This window comes from Podarcis bocagei, assembly GCF_964188305.1.
Source record: "Podarcis bocagei genome assembly, chromosome: 2".
NCBI classification, from domain to species: domain Eukaryota; kingdom Metazoa; phylum Chordata; class Lepidosauria; order Squamata; family Lacertidae; genus Podarcis; species Podarcis bocagei.
The window spans coordinates 62,740,662-62,767,287 of record NC_138126.1 but is presented as its reverse complement, the minus strand read 5'-3'; the positions used below and the strand labels follow the sequence as shown (position 1 = coordinate 62,767,287).

At 46.5% G+C, this 26,626-nt stretch overlaps 1 protein-coding gene across 7 annotated transcripts; it reads right to left on the bottom strand.

Moving 5' to 3' along the window:
• Nucleotides 1-1,759: 1,759 nt before the first annotated feature.
• SLC34A1 (solute carrier family 34 member 1) lies at nt 1,760-25,093 on the bottom strand. Of its 7 annotated transcripts, XM_081185025.1 has the most exons (14): nt 24,975-25,039; nt 24,692-24,801; nt 24,359-24,475; nt 23,509-23,703; nt 12,077-12,205; nt 8,300-8,443; nt 7,786-7,897; nt 7,115-7,310; nt 6,349-6,444; nt 5,142-5,244; nt 4,820-4,987; nt 4,517-4,633; nt 3,947-4,071; nt 1,760-3,248 (listed from the first exon to the last, which is right to left on the bottom strand). In XM_081185025.1, exons 3-14 carry the CDS (start codon nt 24,462-24,464, stop codon nt 2,709-2,711), a joined length of 2,031 nt encoding a protein of 676 aa, XP_081041151.1. In that variant the 5' UTR covers nt 24,465-24,475; nt 24,692-24,801; nt 24,975-25,039; the 3' UTR covers nt 1,760-2,708. The 7 variants fall into 7 exon arrangements, with proteins under 7 accessions (XP_081041151.1, XP_081041150.1, XP_081041155.1 ...); XM_081185024.1 differs by lacking the exon at nt 24,692-24,801 and having other exon boundaries at nt 24,975-25,093; XM_081185029.1 differs by lacking the exons at nt 23,509-23,703; nt 24,359-24,475; nt 24,692-24,801; nt 24,975-25,039 and adding an exon at nt 15,796-16,506.
• Nucleotides 25,094-26,626: the final 1,533 nt, after the last annotated feature.

Here is a 26,626-nt window from a genome sequence, read left to right as displayed (position 1 = left end):
TAAGCCAAACTATAGCTTAGTTTCTGACGGTGCACCACTTTACCTCCACTTATTATCTGCTTGCATATTTATAAATAAAGCAAATATTATAAAAGCATCATGGCCTAGTTTGGACATGAACAAGTGGAGGCGAGCTTCTGCAGACTTTCCTCTTTCCTTTCCTCCTTTTCTGTGACTGAAGAGATCAGAAGTTTCCACTTTTAAAAACTAACTTCAATACCGAATGACTTCCAAATTAAAAAAGCAAACTTACAATTTATCACAAACCACATTATGATCCTGGCTTGTTCTCACTGACCATAGTTTAAACAAACTACAGTTTCCCAAGTTCAGACAGAAAACTGTGGTTAGTTTTAAACTGGAAGCAGACTTTTCTTATCTCCTTATGGGAATGAGAGATGGAGAGCACACAAGTGTGAGACATACTGTGGCTCATTCACATACTTTCCCATTCTGTCTGAACCAGCCCCCAAAGTGCTCTTTCTCCTCCAAAGGAAGCCAAATCAAGTAATGGCACCCTTGGAACATCCCATCAGTTGGGGGAGTGGGGACACATAAGATTATAATAGATGCAGGGGCGCCGACTTATAAAAAATATTGGGGGAGCCCGCGAAAGCTCATGAATAATAAATAAGCTCATGAATATGCAGATAAAGTGGCACCGCCTCCTCGTGAGCGAATAGGGGAGAGCGTGCTGCGCCTATTAATCAGCTCCGAAGGAAATTGGGTGGAGCTTTTGCTCGGGAGGGAGGGCAGGAGGCATGCAGCCCGACCCTGTGCATTTTGGGCTGGGGGAGGGGCGGCGGTGGCGCTCTGCTGGAGGGGTGCCCGAGATTATTGGGGGGGCGGAGCCCCCCAAACGAATTTTTGAGGGGGCTCGGGCCCCCTCAGGCCCCATGGAGTCGGCGCCTATGAATAGATGTTCCTTTTACTATGGCACTCATAGTCATAGCTGTCATAAAGAGCAAACACAAAAGCTACAGCTCCAAAGCATCCATTATTTTTGACATTTACCTCTGGAAACCCTACCTGAACAATCAAATGGAACAACAGGAAAATGCATTTCTGAATCATAGGACTGCAGTTCAAAGGTGTTGCCAGTGCCGGAGACCGCAAAAAGAGAAGGAACCTTGGCTATTCGGTGGTGATATAAGGGTATGTGATGAAGTGGGTAGGTGGCTTAGACTGATTCTCTTGAGGAGAGCACATGGTACGTGTGAAAAAGGGGCATGGGAACATCTAAAGAAGAAAAAATGCAGGTGCCTGGAACAACTCAAATTAGTCTAAAAGACACTCAACTACACAGCCAGTTCTGAAACTTTAATGAAAAGAAATTTATTTAGTGAGGTATAGAACAATTAGAAGCATTAAAAAAAACAAACCACAGGCATTCCTAATTTATCCTTGTGTGTACATTTTCCTAAGGCAGTATGGGTCAGGCTTCAGAACTCAAAAGAAGCATTTTGATGGCAACCTCAAACAGAGAATTTGCCCACATCACATGCTAGGTTTCTCATCCAAGGCAGCACTTTCTTAAGTGTTCATATTCTCTTTAACAACACAGGGTTTTTTTTCAAAAATATGTAAGAAATGGCTTCTGTTTTATGTGCAATTTCTTTTTGATGACTGCTAGCTGTTGATCTGCATTATACAACTTTGCTGTACATTGGGTGAGTTGGTGTGTGTGTGTGTGTGTGTGTGTGTGTGTGTGTGACAAAGATAATAGTGCACCAAATTTTGTAAATAATAAACATCAAGCTCTTCTCAATCTGGATTTTTATTTGAACCACGAAACTTTGGTTTGCACTTTGACTGAAAGCAAGAAGTCGTACAACAAAAGATACATGGAAAGAAGCCCCTTCAAGCCACTTATCTCATCCCATTCCCATCCTACTGAACCCTGATAGTCCACCTAGAAAATTGTTCGGAACTCATCTGCAGATATAAAAGCAATGTGAATGGGGAGGTAGCAATACTTTTCTTAAAACTTCTTAACAATTTTTTAAAATTAAAGATGATATTTACTAAAGCAGTGTCTAGAACCCCCGTCATAGAGAGACAAGGGGTCACAAAGAGGCTATTGGCACCATATTGTCAGGAGAGGAGGATGGAGAATGATCTCCAAGCACCACTACATAATTATGTTTAATATATTGCAAATGTGTGGCACATCCTGAAAAATACTTCACAGGATAATCCCCAGTGCTGCTACAGGAAGAACTTCCCTGCTGTCTCCATGCAGAACATTCCAAGCTTAGACCTTGCTCAACTTCCCAAACCAACTCATGGCAGGGCATCTAATGCACTGCACACAAAACACCCTCACCTTGAGAGACACAAACACAGTTGCAAAGGCTGAATTTTGTACTCATGGATGCAAGCCATACACACTGATGTTTAAAGCAACAGTTGAATGCTCATTTATAGACACACACACACACACACACACACACACACACACACACACACAATACCGGGTCATACACAGTGGCAGAAGAATCCACAATGGCTGGAAGACAGATACACACATGGCAGTCATACAGCTAGAGTCACACATGAAGCCACCAGCACTGCAGCTCAACACACACACACACACCCTTCCCTACATGGTGGCAGGTGCACTTTGTTTTCAGAGGTCAGGTCTACCATTGCTTTTCTGCTGAGCACCAATATCTGCAGGCAGCAATGGGGCGATGTTCCAACACAGGTTACAGGTGGGTAGCATTTTGCACTGCTGGTAAATTTAGTCGAGGAGAGGGCCTTGGTGGTAGTGACAATTCCTCTAAGGAAGTGATTGAGAGACTGGCTTTAATCTGAGGAGATAAATCACTCTGTTCCTCTTGGCTGCTTGAGCGACGACCAGCGCAACACAGGGTGGCCCTAGTGATCAGCTCATCCATGGGTTGCAAGGAGTGCATCCAGTACGGCAGGAAGTCCCAGCTCTGGAGCCACCGGGGCAGTCGGCCGGGACTTCGTGACTGCATGACGTTGACAAAGGCCACACAAGCCAGGAGGCATAGGAAAGGGGCTGCCACGCCCACCAGGACCTGCCATCCTGCCATGGAGAGTCCAAAAACCAGCAATGGCAACAGCAGGAAGCAGGTGAGTAGGTAGAAGACGGCAAACCAGCGGTATTTGGCCGTCTGCTCACCTAGCGCTCTGGCCATCTGAATGGGCAGACGGGTGCAAGGCAAGGGATACCACAGTAAGATTCCAGAGATGTTGAAGAAGAAATGGCAAAGAGCAATCTGAGGAGGGGAAAACAGAAACATAGCAACCATCCTGGAGGCAAGACTGAGAAATGATGGCATGCCAGGCTGAAACAGGTAGGGCATGTAAAGAAGATAATCCCGCTTTCCCCATGGGCCACTTCATGTTTTAAGAGCCAGTGTGGTGCAGCGGCCAGAGTGCTGGATTGACATCTGACAGACAAGAGTGGAAATTCACATTCAACCATGAAGGTCAATGGTTGACCTTGGGTTGGCCACAGTCTTTCAGTCTAACTGACCTCACAGGTGAGGGTAAATGGGGTGAGGGAGAACTACATATGCCACCCTGAGCTCCTTGGAAGAAAGGTGGGATATAAATGTAATAAATAATAATAACCCAGGGCCTTCCAAGATCAATGCGGTCATGACAAACTGTGTTTGTTTGTTTGTTTGCTTGCTTGCTTGCTTCTCTATACTGCCTTTTTCCCAAACAGAGGTCCATTGCATTTGCATTTGCAGTAGACAGAAATACATAAAAGACCAGAAGGGTATCGCTGAAATCAGCCACATTTGACCTGGGATGCACAAACTGCAAGGTGGATTCTGTTTGGCAGCATTTGTGTATATAATGCATATGTGTGTATGTATACATAACACACACACACCCTTTGGCTTGGAAGGTATGCTCTTCTAAAGTAATTCCACCCTAACCAAGTAGGGAGAGGGCATCTGCTCACCTGGAAGGCACTGGCCATCTTGTCTCCTGGACTTGCCAGGGCAGCTAGGATAGCTGTGGTGGTTGTTCCGATGTTGGAACCAAGGGTGAGTGGATAAGCACGTTCCAAGCTAATCAGCTCAAGGCCTGTGCCGCAGAAGAAGAAGAAAAAAGAGAGAAAACCATCAGGAAAACAGCACTTTCTTTCCCCTCAACAGTCACTCAAGATAATAGGCAATGGGGAACATTCCTTTTTAAAGACCTGGCCTTTATGCCACTGCAAGAGCGCCTCGAGACATCTTCTGCTATTACTCATGACATCTTCTTCCTGAGGGATTCCAGAGCTAGCTATGCTTCACAGCACCATCACTTACTGTTTAGCAGAAGTTACAGCAACACCTTGGTCTTTCTAAATGCTTATATTGGGTTAGTGATATTCAGGTATCCGAAGACCCACTTCCTCATAAGAGGCCGAGTGGGAGAGACGGGACTTATAGGCTTTATTGTCAGTCTGGCCATTTTAGTTTCTTTTTGTGTAAACACACACATCCCTTCTATCTTGCCCATGGAACCAGAGTAAATGCTGACTTACCAATAAGTGGTGTGATTGCTGAAGTGAAGACTGAGCTGCTCTGTACAATAAAGGTCATTCCAGCACCAACAAGCATGGCGAAGTAGCCAGCAACCCAGCCAAAAGGGGATGGCAGATCTGCCCAGGAACAAGGAGGAAAGACTGAGATCCACAAATAGCTTCAGCCATGAGAACCCAGTTAGTGAACTTCTGGTGGCCTGGAACCCAGAGAGTCTCTACTAGAATCCACACCCTTTGGCTCACGGCTGGGTATCCACTGAGGGAGCCAGGAGTTCTCTCTGGGCCTGGTTTCAGGCAGCCTACCTGTGTTGATGACCTTCTGGATTGCTTTGGCCACATGGCCTTTGAGCACAGAGTTGAGCATCTTGACCAGCATGATCAGGCAGGTGCACAGCATAATCAGTGAGGCAGCCAGCAGCAGGAGGCCCACAGCCAAGTCTGGCAGAGAGGTGTCCACAAATAGGTGATGGCCTAGGTGAAGGAGCAAGATGCAGAGAGTACATTAGGAACAATCCAATTCCTCTTGCCCTAAGTCATGATTCTCCCTTGCCGCCTTCACAGGAACGGCACAGGTACAGCTGCCGTTTCTAACAGGGTCCTGCTGCCTGGGGTTGGCAGTTCTTACATTTCTCTTTCACAGCCCTGCTGAGGTTCCCAGCACTGTCCAGGCTGCATAGGGCACGGGAGCTGCAGTTCAGGAAGCTTCCTCTAGAGCTCAAGGAAGAAATCTGTAGAAAAAAGGAGGGAGGCATCAGCCACATGCAGGCGCTTTGTCACCCATGCTGACACAGAAAGGGCCTTGTTGTTCTATGGTTAATATTTGGTGTCTCTGTTTAGCCATTTCAGTTAGCCATCCTAAATTACTTCCTTTGTGCATTCCGACTTATTTCAAGCAGGCAAAAGAATACTAAAATGCTAATTCCAACACCAACCATCCTTCCTTTGTCAGGTTTCCACCACAGTACTTGCCTTATTTCAAAGAACCTCTAGATAACCCACTAGTAAAACCTCTAAATCCTGTCAACCTCGCATCAGTGATCAATTAATCCTTAAAATGACACTTAATTGTTCATGGCTCTTAATGGATAGCAATGCATAATGATCATTTTAATGCATTGTCTCCCATGTCTGTCCATAATGTTTCTGTGTGCTTGCGCTAACATCCCACATAAGTCCAGTCTTTTTGGCTAAGCACTGTGACCATAGTCCTTGGGTTGAAGCCTTAAGACAGGCATGTCCAAAGTCCGTTACCAGCCCCTGTGGCATTTTTTTTCCTGGGGTAAAATCCTAAAAAAAAACCTCCACAACTTCAATCTTAAAAAAAGCTCAACAACTTTGGTTAGCCATCTTTGAATAAAGTTTGGACACCACTGGCTTAAGACAACATGACAAGTCAAATCATGGCTTGTTTCCTGGGGACGGTAGCAGCAGGAGCAGGGGAGAAGTGAAGCTCCTGTGATTTCAATACTGTGAACCAGCACATTAAACCATGGCTTAATTTTAACGGTGGTTTAATGGGATCTGCGAACCGGGTCAATGTCATCTCTCACACCCCAACATTCCTGCTTTGTTGTCTCCAAAAAGCACAATTGTGGCCTAGGATCTGTGCAACCTTGCTTTCCAACCCTGCACAGAAATGGAAATTGTTCACACTCCGTTCTCCAAAATTCCCAAAGGTGTCTCATTGATCAATTTCTGGACTGTGCAGTTAAATGTTGAGTCGCTGACTTGAAGTCTTCTGCCAGGACCATCAGCACATTCTGATACTCAGCCCCTACTGCTTCTAGCCCTCCCATCGCATCACCCCGGCCACACACACCCTGAACTCTCACCTGTGGAGCTGATGCTTTACACCACACCTTGATCAGACTCTTGTTTTGCAAACTCTCATCACCTGTAGCAATGCCGGTGATCACTGACTTATCCAGCTGTGGGAACAGGGGGAAAGATAATGGAAATGTTGTCAGGGATGGGAGACAGAGAGCCCAAAGTTTCCCATAAAAGGAAGAGAAGGAGAAGCAGACCCCTGGCATAGAGTGTCTGGAAATTTATGTTCTCTTTAGAAATCCTGGACAAACAGACTAGCAATTTTTATATCAGCTTGAAGCTATGGAATTGAGCTGGGTTCTTAGGGAACTGACTGCTACACCTGCCTGGGCTTTCCCCTGCCAAGGCTGTCCCTATCACAATCTCTTGTACCATAAGAGAATAACATTTCTCCCATTGCATGAGTTGTGACCTGGAGTGAGTAAAGCAGGACTTGCTTGGGTCCCCATTTCCCCCTCAACTATTGGCTACCAAATCCCTTTTCCTACTTTGCTTTACAGAATCTTGGACATTGACCCTTTACCAGTAGCCAAATAATTATCTTTCAGTAGCCCCACAATTTATTGAAGGTATGAACTTCACAGAGATCAACAGATCCACAGTCCTTAGATGTAGACAAGGGCTAGGCTCCTGACACTCACCACCTAGAGAGAGAACTGGAAGGTAGAATGGAGGATAAGGACATGGCCAGGGTCCCAAGCATGGGGAGGTGGCTATTTCCCTTATGACAAAGCCCAAAGAGACCACGCACGACTTGTCAACAACACACACCTGGATAATAAGGCTAGTGAAGGGCTTTGTGATTACTTTCAGAAGCTCTGGAGCGTCCTGTCCACTGGGGAAGTTGAGAGTTGCCACAGTCACCGTGGTGAGGTAGTGCAGATAGCCACTGGCCACTTCAAGAGGCAGCAAAACCAGCACTGACAACCAGTTGAAGCAGTCATGTAAGGTGGCCCCTGCAAAGGCTCTGAAAGGCAGTAGAGAAGCCATCATTGATGTGAACTGTAGCAGTGCAGGGTTGAGAATGATGGGGATGGTCTCAACTGGGCAATGGTCCAAATATCAGATACTTCATGTTACCATTGTGTTGCCAAACAATTTCCCTCTGCTTGGCCAAATCTCTCTCCAATCCACCCATCTACTCCAGATCTTTGTCTGTCTACTCGGCCTACCCAGTCAGTCAAAGGTACAGTTACTCCCTTGTTAAGATGGTCTTGTTCCTCACTGCCCCAGTCAGTTCCTATGGGCCTCAGGAGCTTCAGTCACCGTAAAGTTTCCAAGCGCCTCTGATCCCCTCCTAATTCCTGGTCTTCACCCATCTCTGTCAGCTGCACTACAACTGGCTTTCTCTCTAAAGTATCCCATAGATGCAGCCCACACCAATCTCCACTTTTCAACAGCCCCACTGGTTGCTCCTGTCACATGCCCACCACAACACTCACCTCTTAAATTCATCTCTGTCACCGGACTGCATCAGTGCCACAATGGTGTTGGTGACTGAAGTGCCAATGTTGGAACCCATAATGATAGGGATGGCGGAACGTACCTCCAGCACTAGGAAGGAAAGGGCAAGGACAGTGCCTTCTGGGTACTCTGACTCCGTACCCCATCTGGGGCACCAGAAACAGAGTGAAGTTTCAAGCAAACAACCTCTCTTTGGTTCCCCAACCTGTGATGTCTTCTTCTCCCTTCCTCCTCAGTCCTGCATACATCCCACTCAGATTTCATCCGTCTCCCACTCCCAGCCAAATTCAAAGATACCTTGTGATAACAGCAAAGTATGAAAATGCTGCCAAGGCAAATTGATGGCTACAGTGATGCCAGTAGACATACAAGAATCAAATGAGGGAAGGAGTAGTGGGGAGCATGCAACCTAATTTCTCCTGCACCCACATGAAGCCACACCTCCAGAAACATCCCCTCCCTTCTACATTGATATTTGCCAGAATGACTCACGCCCCGAGGAGACCATGCTGACGATGATGGAGCTGGAGGTGCTGGAGCTCTGAACCAGGACGGTGACCAGGATTCCCACCACAAGCCCTGCCACTGGGTTGGAGAGGATGGCGTTGTCGTTGATAATGTCCCCGGCTACTTTACCTATGGGGCAGAAGACAGAAGTCTCTGTGTGAGCACTTGGTAAGACCCAAATGTTTCCACATTTGCTCACAAATTGGGGAAGGGATTTCTAGCAGCCACAAGCTGGCTGGAATTGAAATCCTTAAGCAAGCCCCTCCTCCCCGGCATTCTTCCACTCCCAACTTTAGCTGCTTTTCACTAAGGAAGGAAACATGTAAGTGGAAGGTTGTTCATGCTTCTCTAGATCAGTGTTTCCCAACCGGTGTTCCGCGGCACACAAGTGTGCCGTGAGACGTTGGCTGGTGTGCCGTGGGAGGGAGGCGGGCGAGTCGGGCGGTGAGAGGCGGCGGCGTCGAGGATCCGCGTCGAGCCGGGGGCGGCTCCGCGGTGGTGGTGCCGAGGTTTCTCTCTCCATTCTCCCCTCACACACACACAGGATCAGCTGACAGGACCCAGCCAATGGGGCGGCGGCGGGGCAGCGCGTGCAAAAGGGAGGAGCGCGAGACAGCGGACGAGGAGGAGGCCGGCATGTCCGGGCAGCAGCAGCAACTCCCGGCGACGGCTCCTCAAGCCCCGGGCAACCCTACTCCCTCACTGGCCTCGGCCGCCCTCCTGCTCCACCCGCCGCCGCCTCCCCCGCCGCCGCCGGCCACCTCGGCCCCGCCGCCGCCCCCTCCTCCGCCCGCTATCGCCGCCACCACCACAACAGCCGCCGCCGCCTCAGCTGCCGCCGTCCCTCAGTCCCTCGCTTTGCTGCCTCCTCCCCCCCCACCCCAAAGCTTGGAGGTTCCCCGGCAAGGGGGAGGGAAAAAATTGAAAACTTTCACTTTCGTGCGTCCCTCCCGGCGTGACGCTGCGCGCTGACGTCACGGGGCTGTAATGGTGGTGTGCCGCGAGATTTTTTTCATCAAACAAGTGTGCCTTTGCCCAAAAAAGGTTGGGAAACACTGCTCTAGACTGACCATGAATGGGAACCTTTTGCAGACCAAGGGCCACATTCCCTTGTGGGGGACCTTCCAGAGGCCACACGCCAGTGGTTGGTGGGGCCAGAGGCCAAAGTGGGTAGAGCACTGGATGTGACTCTTGACTTTGTACAGTAGGCTACATAGCAGCCATGCAAAAGTCAGAGCTTTCTGCCTACGCCACACATCTTTCTCCATTTCCCACCAGGCAAGCAGTGCCCCACCAACTTAAGTCTGCCCCTCAGCCAGCCCCCGCCTGCCTGCCTTCTTGATTACATCCAGCCAGGGGGTGGCCTTGGCTGTCAGCTTCCTCCTCCTTTGTCCCAGTGTTGCCCTTGCATAATTCAGCAGGGAGGAGGAGGAGGAGGAGGAGGGAGGAAAAGTAGAATTAGTTGGCTCCACCAGTCGTTGGCTTAGGCTCCACCTACTGTTGGTCACCCAGCCTTCCACCCTGTGAGTCCACATGGGTCTCCTCCCTGCAACTGAATGGGATACAAATGTAACCTGATTCAAAACCAGATTTCTACTCCCCATGCCCAGCCCTGCCAACAGCATAGATGGGAAGGCAAGTACAAAGGAGCCAACTATAGAGAGCCAGTGAAATGAGGTAGTGGAAAGGAGAATATGATGCTGTCCAGTAGTATTTGGTAGCAGGTCCCTGATATAGAAGGAAACCTAAGTGACTTTATTAGAAGGCAAGCAAGATAACCCTTCTCAAGAGAGGGCCTCTCCTGTGAAATGCAAATTGATCAAGAACAAGGGATAACAGGACCCAAAAATCAGGAAGAAGTAGAGATATGGGAGGCACAAGCAGGAGCTGTGCAGAGAACAAAAACCATGCTTGGTCACTGGAGGCCTCTTGCAATATGTTTTTGGGTTCTGAGCCTCTAGCATTCTGCTGCGAGCACATTTTGAAATATCACTAACTCCATAACCATGAAATGTGCTACAATGCAATATAGAAGGTCTAAAACCATTTTGGGATTTAGGTGTCTCAAAAAAAAATTTACTGTCACTTGGTAAGACAGGCGAATTAATGTCAGTGTATCGGAAGAAGCAAAGATCACCAATGTCAAAGCAATGATTCTTCAACATTCGTTGGACTGGTCATGTTATTTGGTTGCCTGATTATCGTCTTCCAAAGCAGCTACTCTATTCCCAATTTAGGATTTGAAAGTGTAATGCCAGTGAACAACACAAGAGGTTTAAAGACGCTCTCAAGGCAAATCTAAAAAAATGTAGTATAAACACTGACAACTGGGAAACACTGGCCTGCAAGCACTCCAATTGGAGAATAGCCTCTACCAAAGGTGTCATGGACTTTGAAGAAGCACCTACTCAGGCTGAAAGGGAGAAACAAGCTAAGAGGAAGGCACATTTGGCACACTCTCACTTTGATCAACTCCTGCCTGAAAACCTATGTCCCCACTGCGGAAGGATGTGCAGATTCAGAATTGGCCTCCTCAGTCACCTATGGACACACTGTTAAGACCATATTCATGGAAGACAATCTTACTTGGCTACGAGCGAACGCCAAAGAAGAAGAGAATGCAGTACAAGGATAATGAGATATTGCGCTGCCCCCGATAGACGCTGAACTGAGAACACAAAGTGGTATGACAATACATTTCAGGACTGAGAGGTGGGGTTGACTGTTGGAAAAAAACCCTGGGGTGCCCCTGCAGCCCCCGAACTCCGAGCGTTCCTACGGTATGCGCAGCTCTGGAAAAGGCATTCCCCTTCTTCTTCAGTGCGCTTCAGCGACATACATCAACTGATATATGCACACTAATCTTCTGGCGTAACACAGCAAGAAGAAGAAGACATTGTAGAGCTAATCTATGTATTTATTCACGCTACATACCAACAAAAGAATCAATGCATGCTTTCCAGCTCCGAGGGAACAGACAGAACAAAAGCAAAAGCAAAAGTACAGTGTAACAGTACACATAGCAGAAGAAGTGTGTATCTGAAGAAGTGTGCATGCACACGAAAGCTCATACCAAGAACTAACTTAGTTGGTCTTTAAGGTGCTACTGGAAGGAATTTTTTTATTTTGACTATGGCAGACCAACACGGCTACCTATCTATAGCAGAAGAAATAAGACTGTCTTCCGTTCCCACACTCTTCCCAGACAGGCATGTGAATTACACCAATCACATCTGCAGCATCGGAGGCATGAAATACTAACATTGACAAGTAGGGCATACAAAGCAAGACAGAATTTTCCTTGAGCCACTTACAAAATGTAGCAGATGTACCTATCACAATTTAAATGCAGCTTGTAAAGCAGCAAGACAAAGCAAACCAGAAATGCTTCCTATTTGGATGAGTCATTTTCTAGTTGCGCTAGAAAACTAAATAAATGTTCCAAACAAAATGGCTTGTTTTTGAAAGAAATTCTGAGGATTCTGGACTCCCCATCAGGAAAAGCACATCTGGGTGAAGGGGTCCAGAATTGGCAATCTTTAGCCATGGGAGCAATGAGAAAACAGTTCTCCCTCTCCATGCTGTTGACCTCAGGCTCTTTTGCAATAGCCTGGACTCAGCAGGACCTACTCCAGTTCCAGAGAAAGGCAGGAAGTGGAAGCAATAAGACCAAAGGGAAGGGGATCAAGCAGCTTCATTCCCATGGACCCTATAGAGAAAGAAAGGGAGGAAGGGGAGACAGGCATACATTGTGACCCTCACCTCCTGCCAGCTGGAAAGCAGAGCTCAGCAGATCAAGGGAGCACACAAACAGGTACAAAAAGCCAAACATCAGAGGCACCTTGAGAATGGAGATGAGGGTGGATTTGGTCCTTGCCCATCTTCCAAGCGCTGCAATGGAACAATAGACATTAGGTTAGAGATTATCTTGGTCAATTGAAGCCTCTCAAGTCCCCTGCACCCACCAATTATTCCCTTGTTTCCCCACACTTAGGGCTTCTCCACACTTCCTCCTGTCCAGCTGCTTTCACCTGGGGGGGAAACCACTCTTTAGCACTCCATCAGAGCAAAGGGCAATTCAGGTATTCCCCAGATTGCCATTTGTTATGATATATTGCTAAAGAGTGAGTTTTTTCTTAGAAAGGAGAAGAGCACAGGAAACACGCTTGGACACATGCTTTCTAGGCACAAGATAAACAGAAGTGTGGGTGAGACTTGAGCTTCCACTGAGGATTGCCAATTGCTCTGATTCACCGGTAAAATGTGAGTTTTCCCAGGGAAAGTGTCGAGGGGGGAAGAAAAGCCAAACACATGGACACGGAGATTTAAATTCCGGACCTGAGCCTGGAAAACATGGCGCAACAGGAAGTCTGGATGAGCCCTGAATCTCTGCAGGGATATTTTTTTTCAGTCCTTATAACCAGAATACAAAAAAATAACGAGGAAAGGTACAAAGCAAAAGCACAAAATGACCACCAGGTCATCTTGTGCCCCAATCTGCACTAAGAGGGAGGTGGAGGAGAGGCATCATTTAGTCAGACTGGCATTCCAGTTCTAAAAACAAACCCATTTCATTTCAACTCCAGTGTGGGTTGCTTAGTAACAGTAAGGAACCTGCCAATCATCTTTCTATAAATGCTGAGTGCTTCGCAGCAGGGAAATGGACAGAAGTGGGAACTGCAATCCTTCAGGCACCCACGCAGCCAGCATGGGCAACTGAGAACAATGCAAAGGAAGTGCGTCCTAACACAACATGAGCACCTTAACTCTGACCGAAGGGCAGTGTGAGAGAGATGGGGGTCAGCAAAGGTTTGAGCTAGTTTGCACAATCCTATGCCTCAGCTGTTTCTCTCAAGGGAGACTTCTCTGTGGGAAATGTTCTCTCTCAATATTTATCAGCTGGAAACAGATTGTGTGTCGTTGTCACTGTTACACAGCCTTGATGTCTCACATCAAGTCTAACAAGCAGGAAGTCATTACTGATTCATGATGAAGTTGCATCTACGGCTTTGCACACAATACCCTTCAGGCATTCTGACCCTGGTTTTGACTTTTACAAATGCTCACATCTTCTGTTTATTTTGGGTTTAATGGTGAATGTTAGAATATTTGTTAGACCAGTTAAGGGTGATGGTGAAAGTCCTTATCAGCTTGATTAAGATAACGGTAGCTAGTTGAACTTATTTATTTCCTCAGCTGCATCCTATAATATGCAACCCTATTGTACACCAGTTTACTCAGAAGTGTCTCACTGACTTCAGTGGAACATGCTCCGAATTAAGATTGCTTTCTTGAAACAGGGATGGAGAAGTTGTGGCCATCCAGATGTTGTTTGACTACAACTCCCATAATCCCTGTTACTATTAGCCGTGCTGTTTGGGGCTGATAAGAGTTGAGAGTCCAACAGCATTTAGAAGGCCACAGAATCCCACCACTGTCTTAAAAGATGTAATAGTCAACATTAAAGTATTGACTCATTGCACACACTGTGTTATCTAGCAGGTTAGAACGACCCACAGATTTTATAATCTGAAATGAAAGTTCACACACATAAGCAGTTGGCAGTTTGGTCATACTGGCTGAGGAAAAAAGCTTAGGACTTAACATACAGTACATGGAGGAACAGTATGTGATTGTGAAAATGTCCCCCACTGCTTTGTTTGTATCTGGGGAGTTTCTCAGATATTCTGTGCTATTTTTTGTTCTTGCACAAGCATAGCTCAGTCTCACTTCAATTGATACTAGAAGACAAAAAAATCAAGGTGTGTCCATATTTCTAATTATATAGTGAATAAAAGCTAAATAGCCAATGAGCTCCCAAGCAAAGTGCAACAGCAAGATACCGTATTTTTTGCTCTATAAGACTCACATTTTCCCTCCTAAAAAGTAAGGGGAAATGCGTGTGCGTCTTATGGAGCGAATGCAGGCTGCGCAGCTATCCCAGAAGCCAGAACAGCAAGAGGGATTGCTGCTTTCGCTGCGCAGCGATCCCTCTTGTTGTTCTGGCTTCTGAGATTCAGAATTTTTTTTTTCTTGTTTTCCTCCTCCAAAAACTAGGTGCGTCTTATGGTCTGGTGCGTCTTATAGACCGAAAAATACGGTAAGTAACAAGTAAGGGAAGCTGAAGTCTTGGGGGGAAAGGAGGGAACTGGGCTAGTTCCTAGAAACAGGGTAGGGAACCTGTGGCTCTTCAAAGGTTGCTCCCACCATCCCTGACTATTGACAATGCCAGATGGGGCTGGTGGGAATTGAAATCCAGCAACATCTCGGAGGACCACAAGTTCTCCATCCTTGCCCTAGAATCATGCTTTAAACTGGCCATGTAAGTAATGATAATTTCACCAGCAGCTGTGGATGAAGCTTATGCCAGGTATTCAGCCAGTACCAGCACAGTATACCAAGGCACAAGATGGCTGAGCTAGATACAAAATGGGAGGATGGGGGGGATGACACTCCTCTACTTATGTTCTAAAATATTTGATGGCTAAAGCTGGGAAGGAGCTAGAAGAGACAGCAAATGCAGGGCTGGGTCAGCAAAGCTGGGCGAGAAGCTGCTGCACCAGCAATTCATAGGCAGAGACTGGGACCCCAGCTGCCCCACCTTCTTCCACCACCTTGATCCAGAGCATGTGCTAGTGACTAGTCCTTGTCTCCTCCTCTACCCAAGCCTTGAGGGAAGCGAGGTCTTAGGCTTCCAAATGAGCTCTGGGCCTATCATTATTTCTGCTTCTGCAGTCCTGGAACTGATGGTAGAAGGGCCAGAAATCAAAGATGGGTGAGTCACTGGTCCCTTGGTATCACAACTTTCTGGGGGAAGGGGCTTATTTGGGGTGGTAGCCTTAGGCTGTTCCTCGAAGAAAATTAAGCCCCTGTGAACACAGTTGTATCTTTGGGCTATGGTTTATGGTCACCCTAATCCTGCAGAACCTGGTACAGAGTGGCTGGGGCAACCCAGCCAGATGGGTGGATTACAAATAATAAAATTATTATTACAGGTAACAATTTTGCCCAAGTAGCATAGTATGCCTAGCCCACCAGAAGTGGTCACTGCCCTCTTGCCCAAGGGTAGGGCTGGGGAACCTGAGGCCCTCCTGATATTGGGAACCTCCCATCAGCCCCAGCCAGCAAGACCCATAGTCAGGGAATAGGTGGAACTGTAGTCCAACTGTCTCTGGATGGCCACAGGTTCCCTGTGTCTGCCCATGGATGTGGCTCTCCCCCTGGCCCAAGGCCTCAGCTCCAGAACAGAACCTGTTTACAGCACCCTCCTCCTGTGCTGCTGGTCCGCACGTTATTTCCCATGTCAGGAGCCACCAGGGAGGGCTCCTTGGCGGTCTCCTCCCCGTCCTCTCCTCACAAAGGCCCCTGGCAGACATGGCAGGAGTGCTGCTTCCATGTCACATGACACCTGGGCCCTCTCTCTGACAGGAAGACGCGGCATGGTCTCCATAGCAACTTGCCACACCTCCCTCCCATTGCACCTTGCTCTGGTATGACTGAGGTGATGACTGCAGTCTGTTCTGCTGATACGTAAATGGGAGGGCCTCCTCTTTGAAGCTTCGTCTGTTAAAGACAAGGGCCTGTGGTCGGGATGAACACACAGAATCCAAGATGCAACCCATTTACTGAAAAAGGATGTAAACAAGACTTCTTTTTTTCTGCCTGTTGCTTGAAACTCAAAGCATAATGGTGGCTACCACACTTGGGCTCTTGAGTGCTGTTGAAGCATTGCTTTTCTGCACTTCACTACAAGGGAAATTAAAAAGGAGGTGCGCGCAAGCACTTATTACAGCTCAATATTACTCATCGGTGCCGTATCTTATGGCCAAGAGACCTTCTTATAATGTTTACTCACAGCTAATTCCCGTTCAGCAGAGATTGCCACCACTGTTAATTAAAAGTTTCCTGCTTGTGTAGAGTCAGCCCATTTTATTGCTAGTGGTGTGGATTAGCAACAAATACTTTGTTTATTGCCCCTTGAATAGCTTCTCTTAATTGCCTCAATATCAGTTTCTATACCTGGGGACTAGTGAGGGAGGCTTTGATTACTGATTTCGCCATTATTTTTTTAGGGAAATAGCACTATTTCACAACAGAAAATTTAAATTCAAAAAGGTATTAATAATTTAAGCCTTTTTCGTGCCCTCCAACTCAGGAATGTAGGGTAGTATTGGGGCAATTAAGATAAGCAAGCCAAAAAAAAAAAAAGGATATTCATTGCTGAGAGCTTTACCGGGTACACCTGGAATTAATAATTCATGCTGAGCCTTTCAACAGGAAGTGCTCAGTTAAAGGTATCCCCGAAAAGCTCTAGACAGGCTGATGCTTAATAATAATAATAATAGCAGCAAAAACAAATCAAGTGATAAACACTGGAATGCAATGAGCTGACAATTTCATCATCTGGATACTTCATAAAAACTGAGTTACCGGACAGCAATGCTGGAGAAAGCTAGTGTGGAAGCAACCAAACCAGTAATCTCCTGCAAAACAGCAATAGCGCACGCCAGAGATGGAGAGACCTGCAGATATTATAGGACTCCAGTTCTCATCAGTCAGCATGGCCAGTGGTCAGGGATGATGGGTGTTGTAGTCCAAGGCATGGGAGAGGACACGACTTATCCATCCCTGCTGTACAAGGTGCGTTGTCTTCTTCATTGTTGTCTTCTTCTTCATGTCCAACGTTTATATTCCACCTTTCTTCCATCATGGCACCTGAGGGGATGTACATGGCACCCAAGGTGGCTCCCAGGCAGTCACATCTCTAGGTACTAACCAAACCTAGATCTGCTTAGCATCAGCAAGGTGGTGATGTCAAGTGATGCAGGTGCTGTGCAAAACATCTGCCTGAGACTCTTTGAAAGCCATCGCTGGTAAGAGTAGAGTCCAGTGGAATTCAAGTGGTGGATCAGGACTCACTAGTACAAGATGAGTCACAACAGGAGCACTAGCACCAAGCAAATTCTTGTTTGGGCTAAAAGTGGGTCCTGGATCTGAAAAGTTGAAGATACCTGGAATACTAGGCTAAACAGAGAAACAGTCTGATCTGGTATAAGGAAGATTCCCATATTCCTATATTCTGACCAGGCAGTGAAGACTAAGTGAAAGATCATGGAGAAGCAAAGAAGAATGTGGCTGTGGCTTATCTGGAAGGGTTCACAAAGTTCCCTTTGTGAATGCACAAGCATCCTGCAGCTCACCCTGAAAGCAAATGTTTTTGTGAACATCTAGTGAAGCTAGGGAGCAGAAGTCACTGCCCTTGCCCCAAGGTCAATTTCTGGTATCTTGAGCAGGGCAAGGCAAGGGAGCTGCAGCAGTAGCTCACAGGATCAAAGCACATGGAACTCATTCCCCCTCAATCCTGCACACAAGCATTTAAGCAGGGACATTCAGTTTTGCCAGCACCCTTACTTGAACGCACACAGCAGCCCTCATTCCCTTTTCACAGACTTCTTAAACATTGTGGGTTTAGCAACAATGGACTTTGCAAAGGCAGCTGGGCAATTATCTGTGCTCGTAAGATGGGTTCACTTACACTGCATACGTGCAGCAAAAAAGAATGCCTTTGAACATTTGTAGCAAGAGGAATAATTAAAATTCAATCAATGACAAAATAGCAAGGCATTGCCGTAGGGAAGCCATGCTGGTGATTGTCTATAATGTGTGTTCTACATAAGTACTCTCAAGCTGGATTTGCATTGTGGAGGAGGACGCAGCATCTAAAGCACTTTTAAGGTTATGGAATGGCAGAGGCATGGGCGGAAAGAGTTGTTGCCAATGATGTTATAGGCAGCATTCAACAGAAACCCATGTTATTTGTGCAACAGCTAAAAACACTTTACATACAGCAGTGCCATTAGCCTACAGTAGGGTTGCCATACATACAGGAAAACCAGGACATGTCCTCTTTTTTTGGGGGGGGCAACAAGCCCATCTGGGCAGATGTTTACATTTTAAAGGAAATGTCTGAGTTTGGGAGGGTATTTGGGGGTTGGGGGAGCATGTGCATGCTCGGGAAGGCACTGTGCCCTGGAAGTCAAAGTGCCACAGTAGAGCGAGGGCATAGCAGCAAAGATCAGCTCAGAGCTGGGGTCCTGCCTCCACTTGGGCTGGCAGCAGCTTAGGCTTGGGCTGCTCTGCAATCTGTGGCCACTGCCAGCCTGAGCCAGAGAAAGAGGTGTGTGGGCGCAGCAGCCGCCCTGTGCACCTCTCTCCACGGTTTGGGCTGGCAGCGGCTCTTTTTTGCTCTTCAATATATGGCAACCCTAGCATACAGAGACTGTAGCTGTGGGGACGGGCGACCCCTACGCAGAACAATTCTGCTTAAATCTCAGGATAACGTCATATCACACTGCAACAATACTAGCTTGAAGGAAGAGCTCTGGATCCCGCCCAATAAATCAGAATATATTCGTTGAATAACAGAACATTGTTTCATAGAATCATAGAATCATAGAATCATAGAGTTGGAAGAGACCACAAGGGCCATCGAGTCCAACCCCCTGCCAAGCAGGAAACACCATCAGAGCACTCCTGACATATGGTTGTCAAGCCTCTGCTTAAAGACCTCCAAAGTAGGAGACTCCACCACACTCCTTGGCAGCAAATTCCACTGTCGAACAGCTCTTACTGTCAGGAAGTTCTTCCTAATGTTTAGGTGGAATCTTCTTTCTTGTAGTTTGGATCCATTGCTCCGTGTTCGCTTCTCTGGAGCAGCAGAAAACAACCTTTCTCCCTCCTCTATGTGACATCCTTTTATATATTTGAACATGGCTATCATATCACCCCTTAACCTCCTCTTCTCCAGGCTAAACATGCCCAGCTCCCTTAGCCGTTCCTCATAAGGCATCGTTTCCAGGCCTTTGACCATTTTGGTTGCCCTCCTCTGGACACGTTCCAGTTTGTCAGTGTCCTTCTTGAATTGTGGTGCCCAGAACTGGACACAGTACTCCAGGTGTGGTCTGACCAGAGCAGAATACAGTGGCACTATTACTTCCCTTGATCTAGATGCTATACTCCTATTGATGCAGCCCAGAATTGCATTGGCTTTTTTAGCTGCCGCGTCACACTGTTGGCTCATGTCAAGTTTGTGGTCAACCAAGACTCCTAGATCCTTTTCACATGTACTGCTCTCAAGCCAGGTGTCACCCATCTTGTATTTGTGCCTCTCATTTTTTTTGCCCAAGTGCAATACTTTACATTTCTCCCTGTTAAAATTCATTTTGTTTGTTTTTGCCCAGTTCTCTAATCTGTCAAGGTCGTTTTGAAGTGTGATCCTGTCCTCTGGGGTGTTAGCCACCCCTCCCAGTTTGGTGTCATCTGCAAATTTGATCAGGATGCCCTTGAGTCCATCATCCAAGTCGTTGATAAAGATGTTAAATAAGACCGGGCCCAAGACAGAACCCTGTGGCACCCCACTAGTCACTCTTCTCCAGGATGAAGAGGAACCATTGATGAGCACCCTTTGGGTTCGGTCAGTCAGCCAGTTACAAATCCACTGAGTGGTAGCAGAGTCAAGACCGCATTTTACCAGCTTCTTTACAAGAATATCATGGGGCACCTTGTCAAATGCCTTACTGAAATCAAGGTAGGCTATATCCACTGAGTTCCCTTCATCTACCAGGCTTGTAATTCTGTCAAAAAATGAGATCAGGTTAGTCTGACATGACTTATTTTTCAGAAATCCATGCTGACTATTGGTGATCACAGCATTCCTTTCTAGGTGCTCACAGACTGTTTGCTTAATGATCTGCTCCAGAATCTTCCCTGCTATTGATGTCAGACTGACTGGGCGGTAATTATTTGGGTCCTCTCTTTTCCCCTTTTTGAAAATAGGGACAACATTTGCCCTCCTCCAGTCTGCCGGGACTTCGCCTGTTCTCCAGGATTTCTCGAAGATGACTGCCAGTGGTTCTGAGATCACATCTGCCAGTTCTTTTAATACTCTTGGATGCAGTTCATCTGGCCCTGGAGACTTGAATACATCTAAACTAGCCAAATATTCTTGTACTGTCTCCTTAGTTATTCTGGGCTGTGTTTCCTTTGCTGAATCATTTGCTCCAAATTCTTCAGGTCGGGCATTGTTTTCTTTATCGGAGAAGACTGAGGCAAAGAAGGCACTGAGGAGTTCAGCCCTTTCTGTGTCCCCTGTTTGCATTTCACCATCTTCTCCTCTGAGTGACCCCACTGTTTCTTTGTTCTTCCTTTTGCTACGAACATACCCATAAAAGCCTTTTTTGTTGCTTTTAACCTCTCTAGCAAGCCTGAGTTCATTCTGTGCTTTAGCTTTTCTGACTTTGTGTCTACACGTGCTGGCTATTTGTTTGAATTCCTCTTTGGTGGTTTCCCCCCTTTTCCATTTTTTGTACACATCCTTTTTTAATCTTAATTCAGTTAAAAGTTCTTTAGATAGCCACCCTGGCTTCTTTAGGCACCTTCCATGTTTCCGTCTCATTGGTATTGCCTGACGCTGTGCTTTTACTATCTCCCTCTTAACAAACTCCCAGCCATCATGAACTCCCTTTCCTTTTAGTATTGCTGTCCATGGGATCTCACCCAGCACTTCCCTAAGTTTTATGAAGTCGGCTTTCTTAAAGTCAAGAAATTGAGTCCTAGTATGCTTGGCTGCTCCTTTCCGCTGTATAGTAAACTTCAGAAGAGCATGATCACTCGCGCCTAATGATCCTTCCACTTCTACCCCACTAACCAGGTCATCAACATTGGTTAGGACCAGATCTAAAATGGCTGTTCCTCTTGTTGCTTCTCCCACTTTCTGGACAATGAAGTTGTCTGCAAGGCCAGTGAGGAATCTGTTTGACCTTATGCTCTTGGCTGAGTTTGACGTCCAACAAATATCCGGGTAATTGAAGTCCCCCATTACTACTATCTCCCTTCCTTTTGCATGCTTGGCCATCTGTTCCAGGAAGGCATCATCTATGTCCTCCGTTTGGCTTGGGGGTCTATAGTAAACTCCCACAATGAGGTCTCTGTTATTCTTCTCTCTCTTAATTTTGACCCAAATGCTCTCACATTGGCTTTGAGGTTCTAAATCTTGGATCTCTTCACAGGTATACACATCCCTGACATATAACGCCACTCCTCCTCCTTTCTTGTCTGGTCTGTTTCTCTGAAATAGATTGTATCCCCCCATTATTACATTCCAATCGTGGGACTTATCCCACCAGGTTTCAGTGATGCCTATTATGTCATATTTAGTTTGCTGTACCAAGAGCTCAAGCTCATCTTGTTTATTTCCCATGCTTTGCGCATTAGTGTACAGACATTGAAGTCCATTAATCATTCCCCCGTGTCTCTTATTTAAGGATTTTTTCCTCCCACCACTAGGTCCGCGTGCTGTTTGCTCCATTTGGTCTATGACATTTGGATGATCATCTTCATTAATTGATAGACTCCTACCTTCAGGAGCACTGTCTCCCTCCCCCACATTAGTCAGTTTAAAGCCCTCCTGATGAGGTTTCTGAGATTTTTGGCAAAAACATTCCTCCCAACCGTTGTGAGGTGCAGCCCATCACTTGCCAGAAGTCCATCTTCAAGAAACTGCAGTCCGTGATCTAAGAATCCAAACCGTTCCTGTTTACACCATTTGCGAAGCCAGCTGTTCACTTCCACTATTTTCCCCTCTCTCCCTGGGCCACGTCGTTCAACTGGGAGGACAGACGAGATGACAATTTGTGCATTTAGTTGCTTCAATTTCCTGCCGAGAGCCTCGTAGTCTCTTTTGATCTTCTGGAGGCTATTGCTTGCAGTGTCATTGGTTCCCACATGAACCAAGAGGAAGGGGTATTTGTCAGTGGGTTTTATGATTCCTTGCAGTCGTTCAGTTACATCTTGGATCTTAGCCCCGGGGAGACAGCACACTTCCCGAGACATCTTGTCAGGCCCACAGATCACTTTGACGAGGCCCTTAATTTCTCCCTAGGAAAACAAACCTCTCCCCTCCACCCCACCTTCACTACCACCTTCTGGATTTAGAGAGGTTCCCCATGATGGAATTTGATAGCTACCCTTGAGCTAGTTCAGAAGTTAACATGGTGACCTCTGGATGTTGCTGGACTTCAGTTCCCATCACCTGTGATGGCTGGGGCTGATGAGAGCTGGAGTCCAACAATATCTGGAGGGTACTATGTTTGCTACCCCTGATCTAGTTGATACCTTCTTGGAAAGATACAGTGGTACCTCGGGTTAAGAACTTAATTCGTTCCGGTGGTCTGTTCTTAACCTGAAACTGTTCTTAACTTGAAGCACCACTTTAGCTAATGGGGCCTCCCGCTGCTGCCGCGCCACCAGAGCATGATTTCTGTTCTCATCCTGAAGCAAAGTTTTTAACCCGAGTTACTATTTCTGGGTTAGCGGAGTCTGTAACCTGAAGCATCTGTAACCTGAGGTACCACTGTACATGGAGAAGTTGTGACTTTCGCAATCCTGACTTTGCATCTCAGTGCCCTTTGGCAACTTGGCTAGCTCTCCTCTTTTGTACTATTTCTCAGATGTGCCCTGCTGGAGCATGCCCTCCAGGTAGATAAAAGGGCAGGGATAGCTTTTGGACCGCCTCTGCCTATGTGAACTCACTCAGGTTATGAGATATGCAGATACTCACAGGGTCTTAGTAATGGTGGCATCGCAGTGGCGGAATACACTGCCTGGGGAGGTCTGCCATGCTTCCTCTTAATTTCTACCCCCTTTATGCTGTCTTCTTTGGTTTTAATGTTAACAGGATGTAATATTATACAGAATACATTTTGTATTTGTCTTCTTTATTTTTAATCAGTTTTACTCCTTGTAAACTGCTTTGGGGAAAAGGTTGTTTTTAAAATTGGGCATACATATTTAAAACAAGGGTGGGAACCCCTTGGCCCTCCAGCTGGTGTTGTACTCTGAATCCCAACAGCCTCAACCAAGATGAACCGCCCTGAGACCTCCAGGTCTATGGCAGTATCTAAATTCAATTCAAAATAATAATAATTAGAAGAAAAATGATGGCCAACAATCACGGGTGATGTGAGATGTTTTGGGTTTTTTTTAATTATTTTTGCAAATATGGGGAGTTGTAGTTTGACAACATCTGAAGGGTTCCATGTTCCCTACTTGCAATAATAAATAAACAGACTGATTAATGGAGGGAGCTTCAGTACAGCTGCTTATGTTTAGCAGGGCCCTGTGCATATTTCCCTTACCTGGTTTCTGCCCTTCGTCCAAGCCTGCGTGGGGGCTCTTCCATGGCTTGGAGGAATGAGTGTCCAGTTCATACTTCTCCATGGTTTCAGACAACTTCCCAGGAGAACCTGGGCAAAGGTACTCATGGTCCAGATGACTCACAGTACTGACTGTGGGGAACAGATATGCTCTAGGGTCAGGGATCCTCTGTAGAGCTATGGAGAAAGATGTGGATTACTACCTAACTTGTGTCCCAGGTCAGAATACCCTGTTGTGAGTAAAGCAGTTCACAGAGAAACTAGTAGCATCTCTGGAGACAATCCTTGGAACTAATGCAATGAAAAAGGATCCAGCAGAAAGAAATTCTGCTGCACCATCATATGATAGGCCAGCATCCCCCCCCCCCAAAAAAAAGGCCATCTTCAGTGCCATATTTAAGAGCCACAATACCTCCCCAGGAAAATGCAATACCCAAAGTAACAGACTATCCTAGTGTCCTCCAGATTTTGTAGGATTGTAACTCTCATTACCCCTGACCACGGGCCATGTTGATCGGGGTGGTTGGGAGTTGGAGTCTAATAAATATCTGGAGGACACAAGGTTGTGGAAGTACCATATTTATCCCTTCCCACAGGTGAGCTGCTGTCGTCCTTGCACCTGCTGTGGCTTCTGCCTGGAGTCCTTTTGTTTTAGCAATAAGTAGACTAGACACAGCTCTATTTGAGAGCTAACTGTACAGAAAACAAGCAAACCCCTAGTACTTCCAGAAGAGAGAGGGAAGACAAGAAGAAGGCAGAGCGAATAAGAGAGTGAATAAGTGTGCTGTATGATGAACAATCATGTGCAGGAGTCGGCCCCCGTGCTAAGTACCTTGGGGGCTGGGGCAGTAGGAATACGGTGGTGCCCGCAAGACCCTTCCTCCTCCTGTAGGTCGGCGGCATTGGACTGGACTCTCTCTTCCATAAGGTAACATCATTGCCTGCCAATCTGAACAGACATAGGTCATAAACAAGGGTCTTGCTTGCAAGTAAGTGCCAGCTGCTTCACCCACATGCAGCAAGAAGGCATGGCTCTTGATCAAATAGGTCCCCCCCCCCAGGGGCACAGAATACTCTTGCAGTCATTTGCATAGCATTTGCTTCAGGCTAGTTCCGTATTACTTTCAAGGCTAAAAAACTTGGACTAACAGAAAAGAGTCCCTACCTGAGGTTTCAGCAGTTTGAGAGAGAAACCACACTATCCAAAAGGTCAGATAGGTTCAGCCTGATATGGATATAACTAGTGAGGTCCTGCCTGGCATTGGGCTGGTCATCCTATGAGACATTTTGGGTTTCAGTGTATCAGAGGGCCAAGAGCCTGTTTTAGAGTGGCTTGGATTCACCATGCCTGGTGAAGGTGCCCTTCTTGGTTGGCTGGTTGTCCCAGGTTGCCTCAGCCTCGGTCTCTTAGTGCTTCCCTAGACTCTTGTCCCTACTTGTTCCCTTACCTGCTTCAGGTAGGCCACCCAGGGCTCAAGGTCACTCCCTACATCCACGCTTCCATCGAAGGCAAAGTGGCTGGTGAAGCACAAGCTGTCCTTTATACACGGGATAGGAGCAAAGTCTAAAGCGTCTTGTGCTGCCCCTCAGAGCCATCCTGCACTCCCCTCCTCCTCAGAAATTCCTTTAGTTAATTGCTAACTTCTGCATCAGCCTGCGCTGTGGAACAAGACGACTTGTGCTGTGTTTAAGAGACACGGATACAAGCAGAGTCTAGGGCTGCCCTAGATGCTAGCCTGCTCCTGGCCCCATCATGGACACACGATGATGGCACACCTCCAATGCTGGGATCTCAAAGTGACATTCAGTCACAGCTGCTCAAGGAAAATCACATCACCCCTTTATACAGGAAATGTTCCCAGGGCAGGTAGCACTAGTAGCTTCATATTCAGTTGGGATCTAGAAACCAACACCAGCATTTCAATTATATTTCAGATGAAAAAATGGAGCGTCAGACATATATAATCATAAATAGGAACAGCTGATTTAACATACAGAGTGTCTGGCCTAGCAGCAGAAAACAAGCAGACGTGGAATCTACTAAAACATCATCCAGATCTACAGAAAATCATCCATCCATCCACCCATGCATTTGCAAGCCGCCTTTCCAAAGTTAGAACCATGGTCAAGGTGGCTTGCAACATACAAAAAATTACATAATTATAAGTAGCCATAAACAATAACATATCAAAAAATTCACAACCAAATTGAACTAATTCCACATAAATCATGAGAAAAATCTAAAATGAAGACACAAAGAATTGATATCAATAACCCCAATAACCCCCCCCCCAGCTGGAGTCAGTCAGGGCCCCACTCTCCCAAGGCAGGTGGGGGGAAGCCTGCAAGGCAGGCAGGAAGACTTCTGCGACTCAGCCAAGAAAGCACTCTGCCATGATGAAAAAAGCTGTAGTTCCCTATCACACAGCTTTGAAGACTCATAAAGGAGATTATTTTGGATCAGAAATAGGAAACTGGATAGTATAGAAGTTCTAATGTCTCATTCTATGGTAAATCAAACAAGCTGTGGATGTGTTCAGCTAAGACAGAGTGAGAGTTGGCTAAGAAAATACAATTCAAGCATATTTCGCACCATAGCCAATATGGAACTCCCCCCCCCCCCCATATTTTTTATCATGGCTGGGATTCCACTTTGGAATGAACCTCATTTGTCTTTAAGTGGTGTGGTAGGGAACTACAGAACTTTTCATCATTGCAGTGCTGTGATCCGAGTTACTGTTGGTTCAAAAGAAAAATGATATAGAAAGGAAAATTCCCTGGATGCCAAGATCCAGGTTTGGGGTAAGTACTCATTGGTGAGAGAACCCCAGCAGAGATTTAAAATCACAAAATATGCATCAAGGTAAAGTTCCTTCCAGAGCTTCCCTCTCCCCCAGCATAGAAAAATACCACACGTGAGGTAAGTTAAAACAAGGGTTAACGTAGAAGCCTTACAAAAGGTTTAATTTACAAACTCTCCAAAGGTCAGATTCATGTGCTTCAGAATAGGTTGCACAGGCAGTAAAACGTAGCGGTTACAAAGTAGTGAAAGTTCCTACATTATTGGTATAGGAACTTAAGAACGGCTTGTGAGAGCCAT

Excerpts from the sequence above, each read along its gene's own strand:
- SLC34A1 (XM_081185024.1), bottom strand. The coding sequence starts at position 24,464 with ATGATGTTACCTTATGGAAGAGAGAGTCCAGTCCAATGCCGCCGACCT. Across the intron at positions 5,245-6,348 it reads GTAAAGCATCAGCTCCACAG|ATTTCTTCCTTGAGCTCTAG; the intron begins GTGAGAGTTCAG and ends TTTTTTCTACAG. Across the intron at positions 3,249-3,946 it reads AGATGGCCAGTGCCTTCCAG|ATTGCTCTTTGCCATTTCTT; the intron begins GTGAGCAGATGC and ends TCCCCTCCTCAG.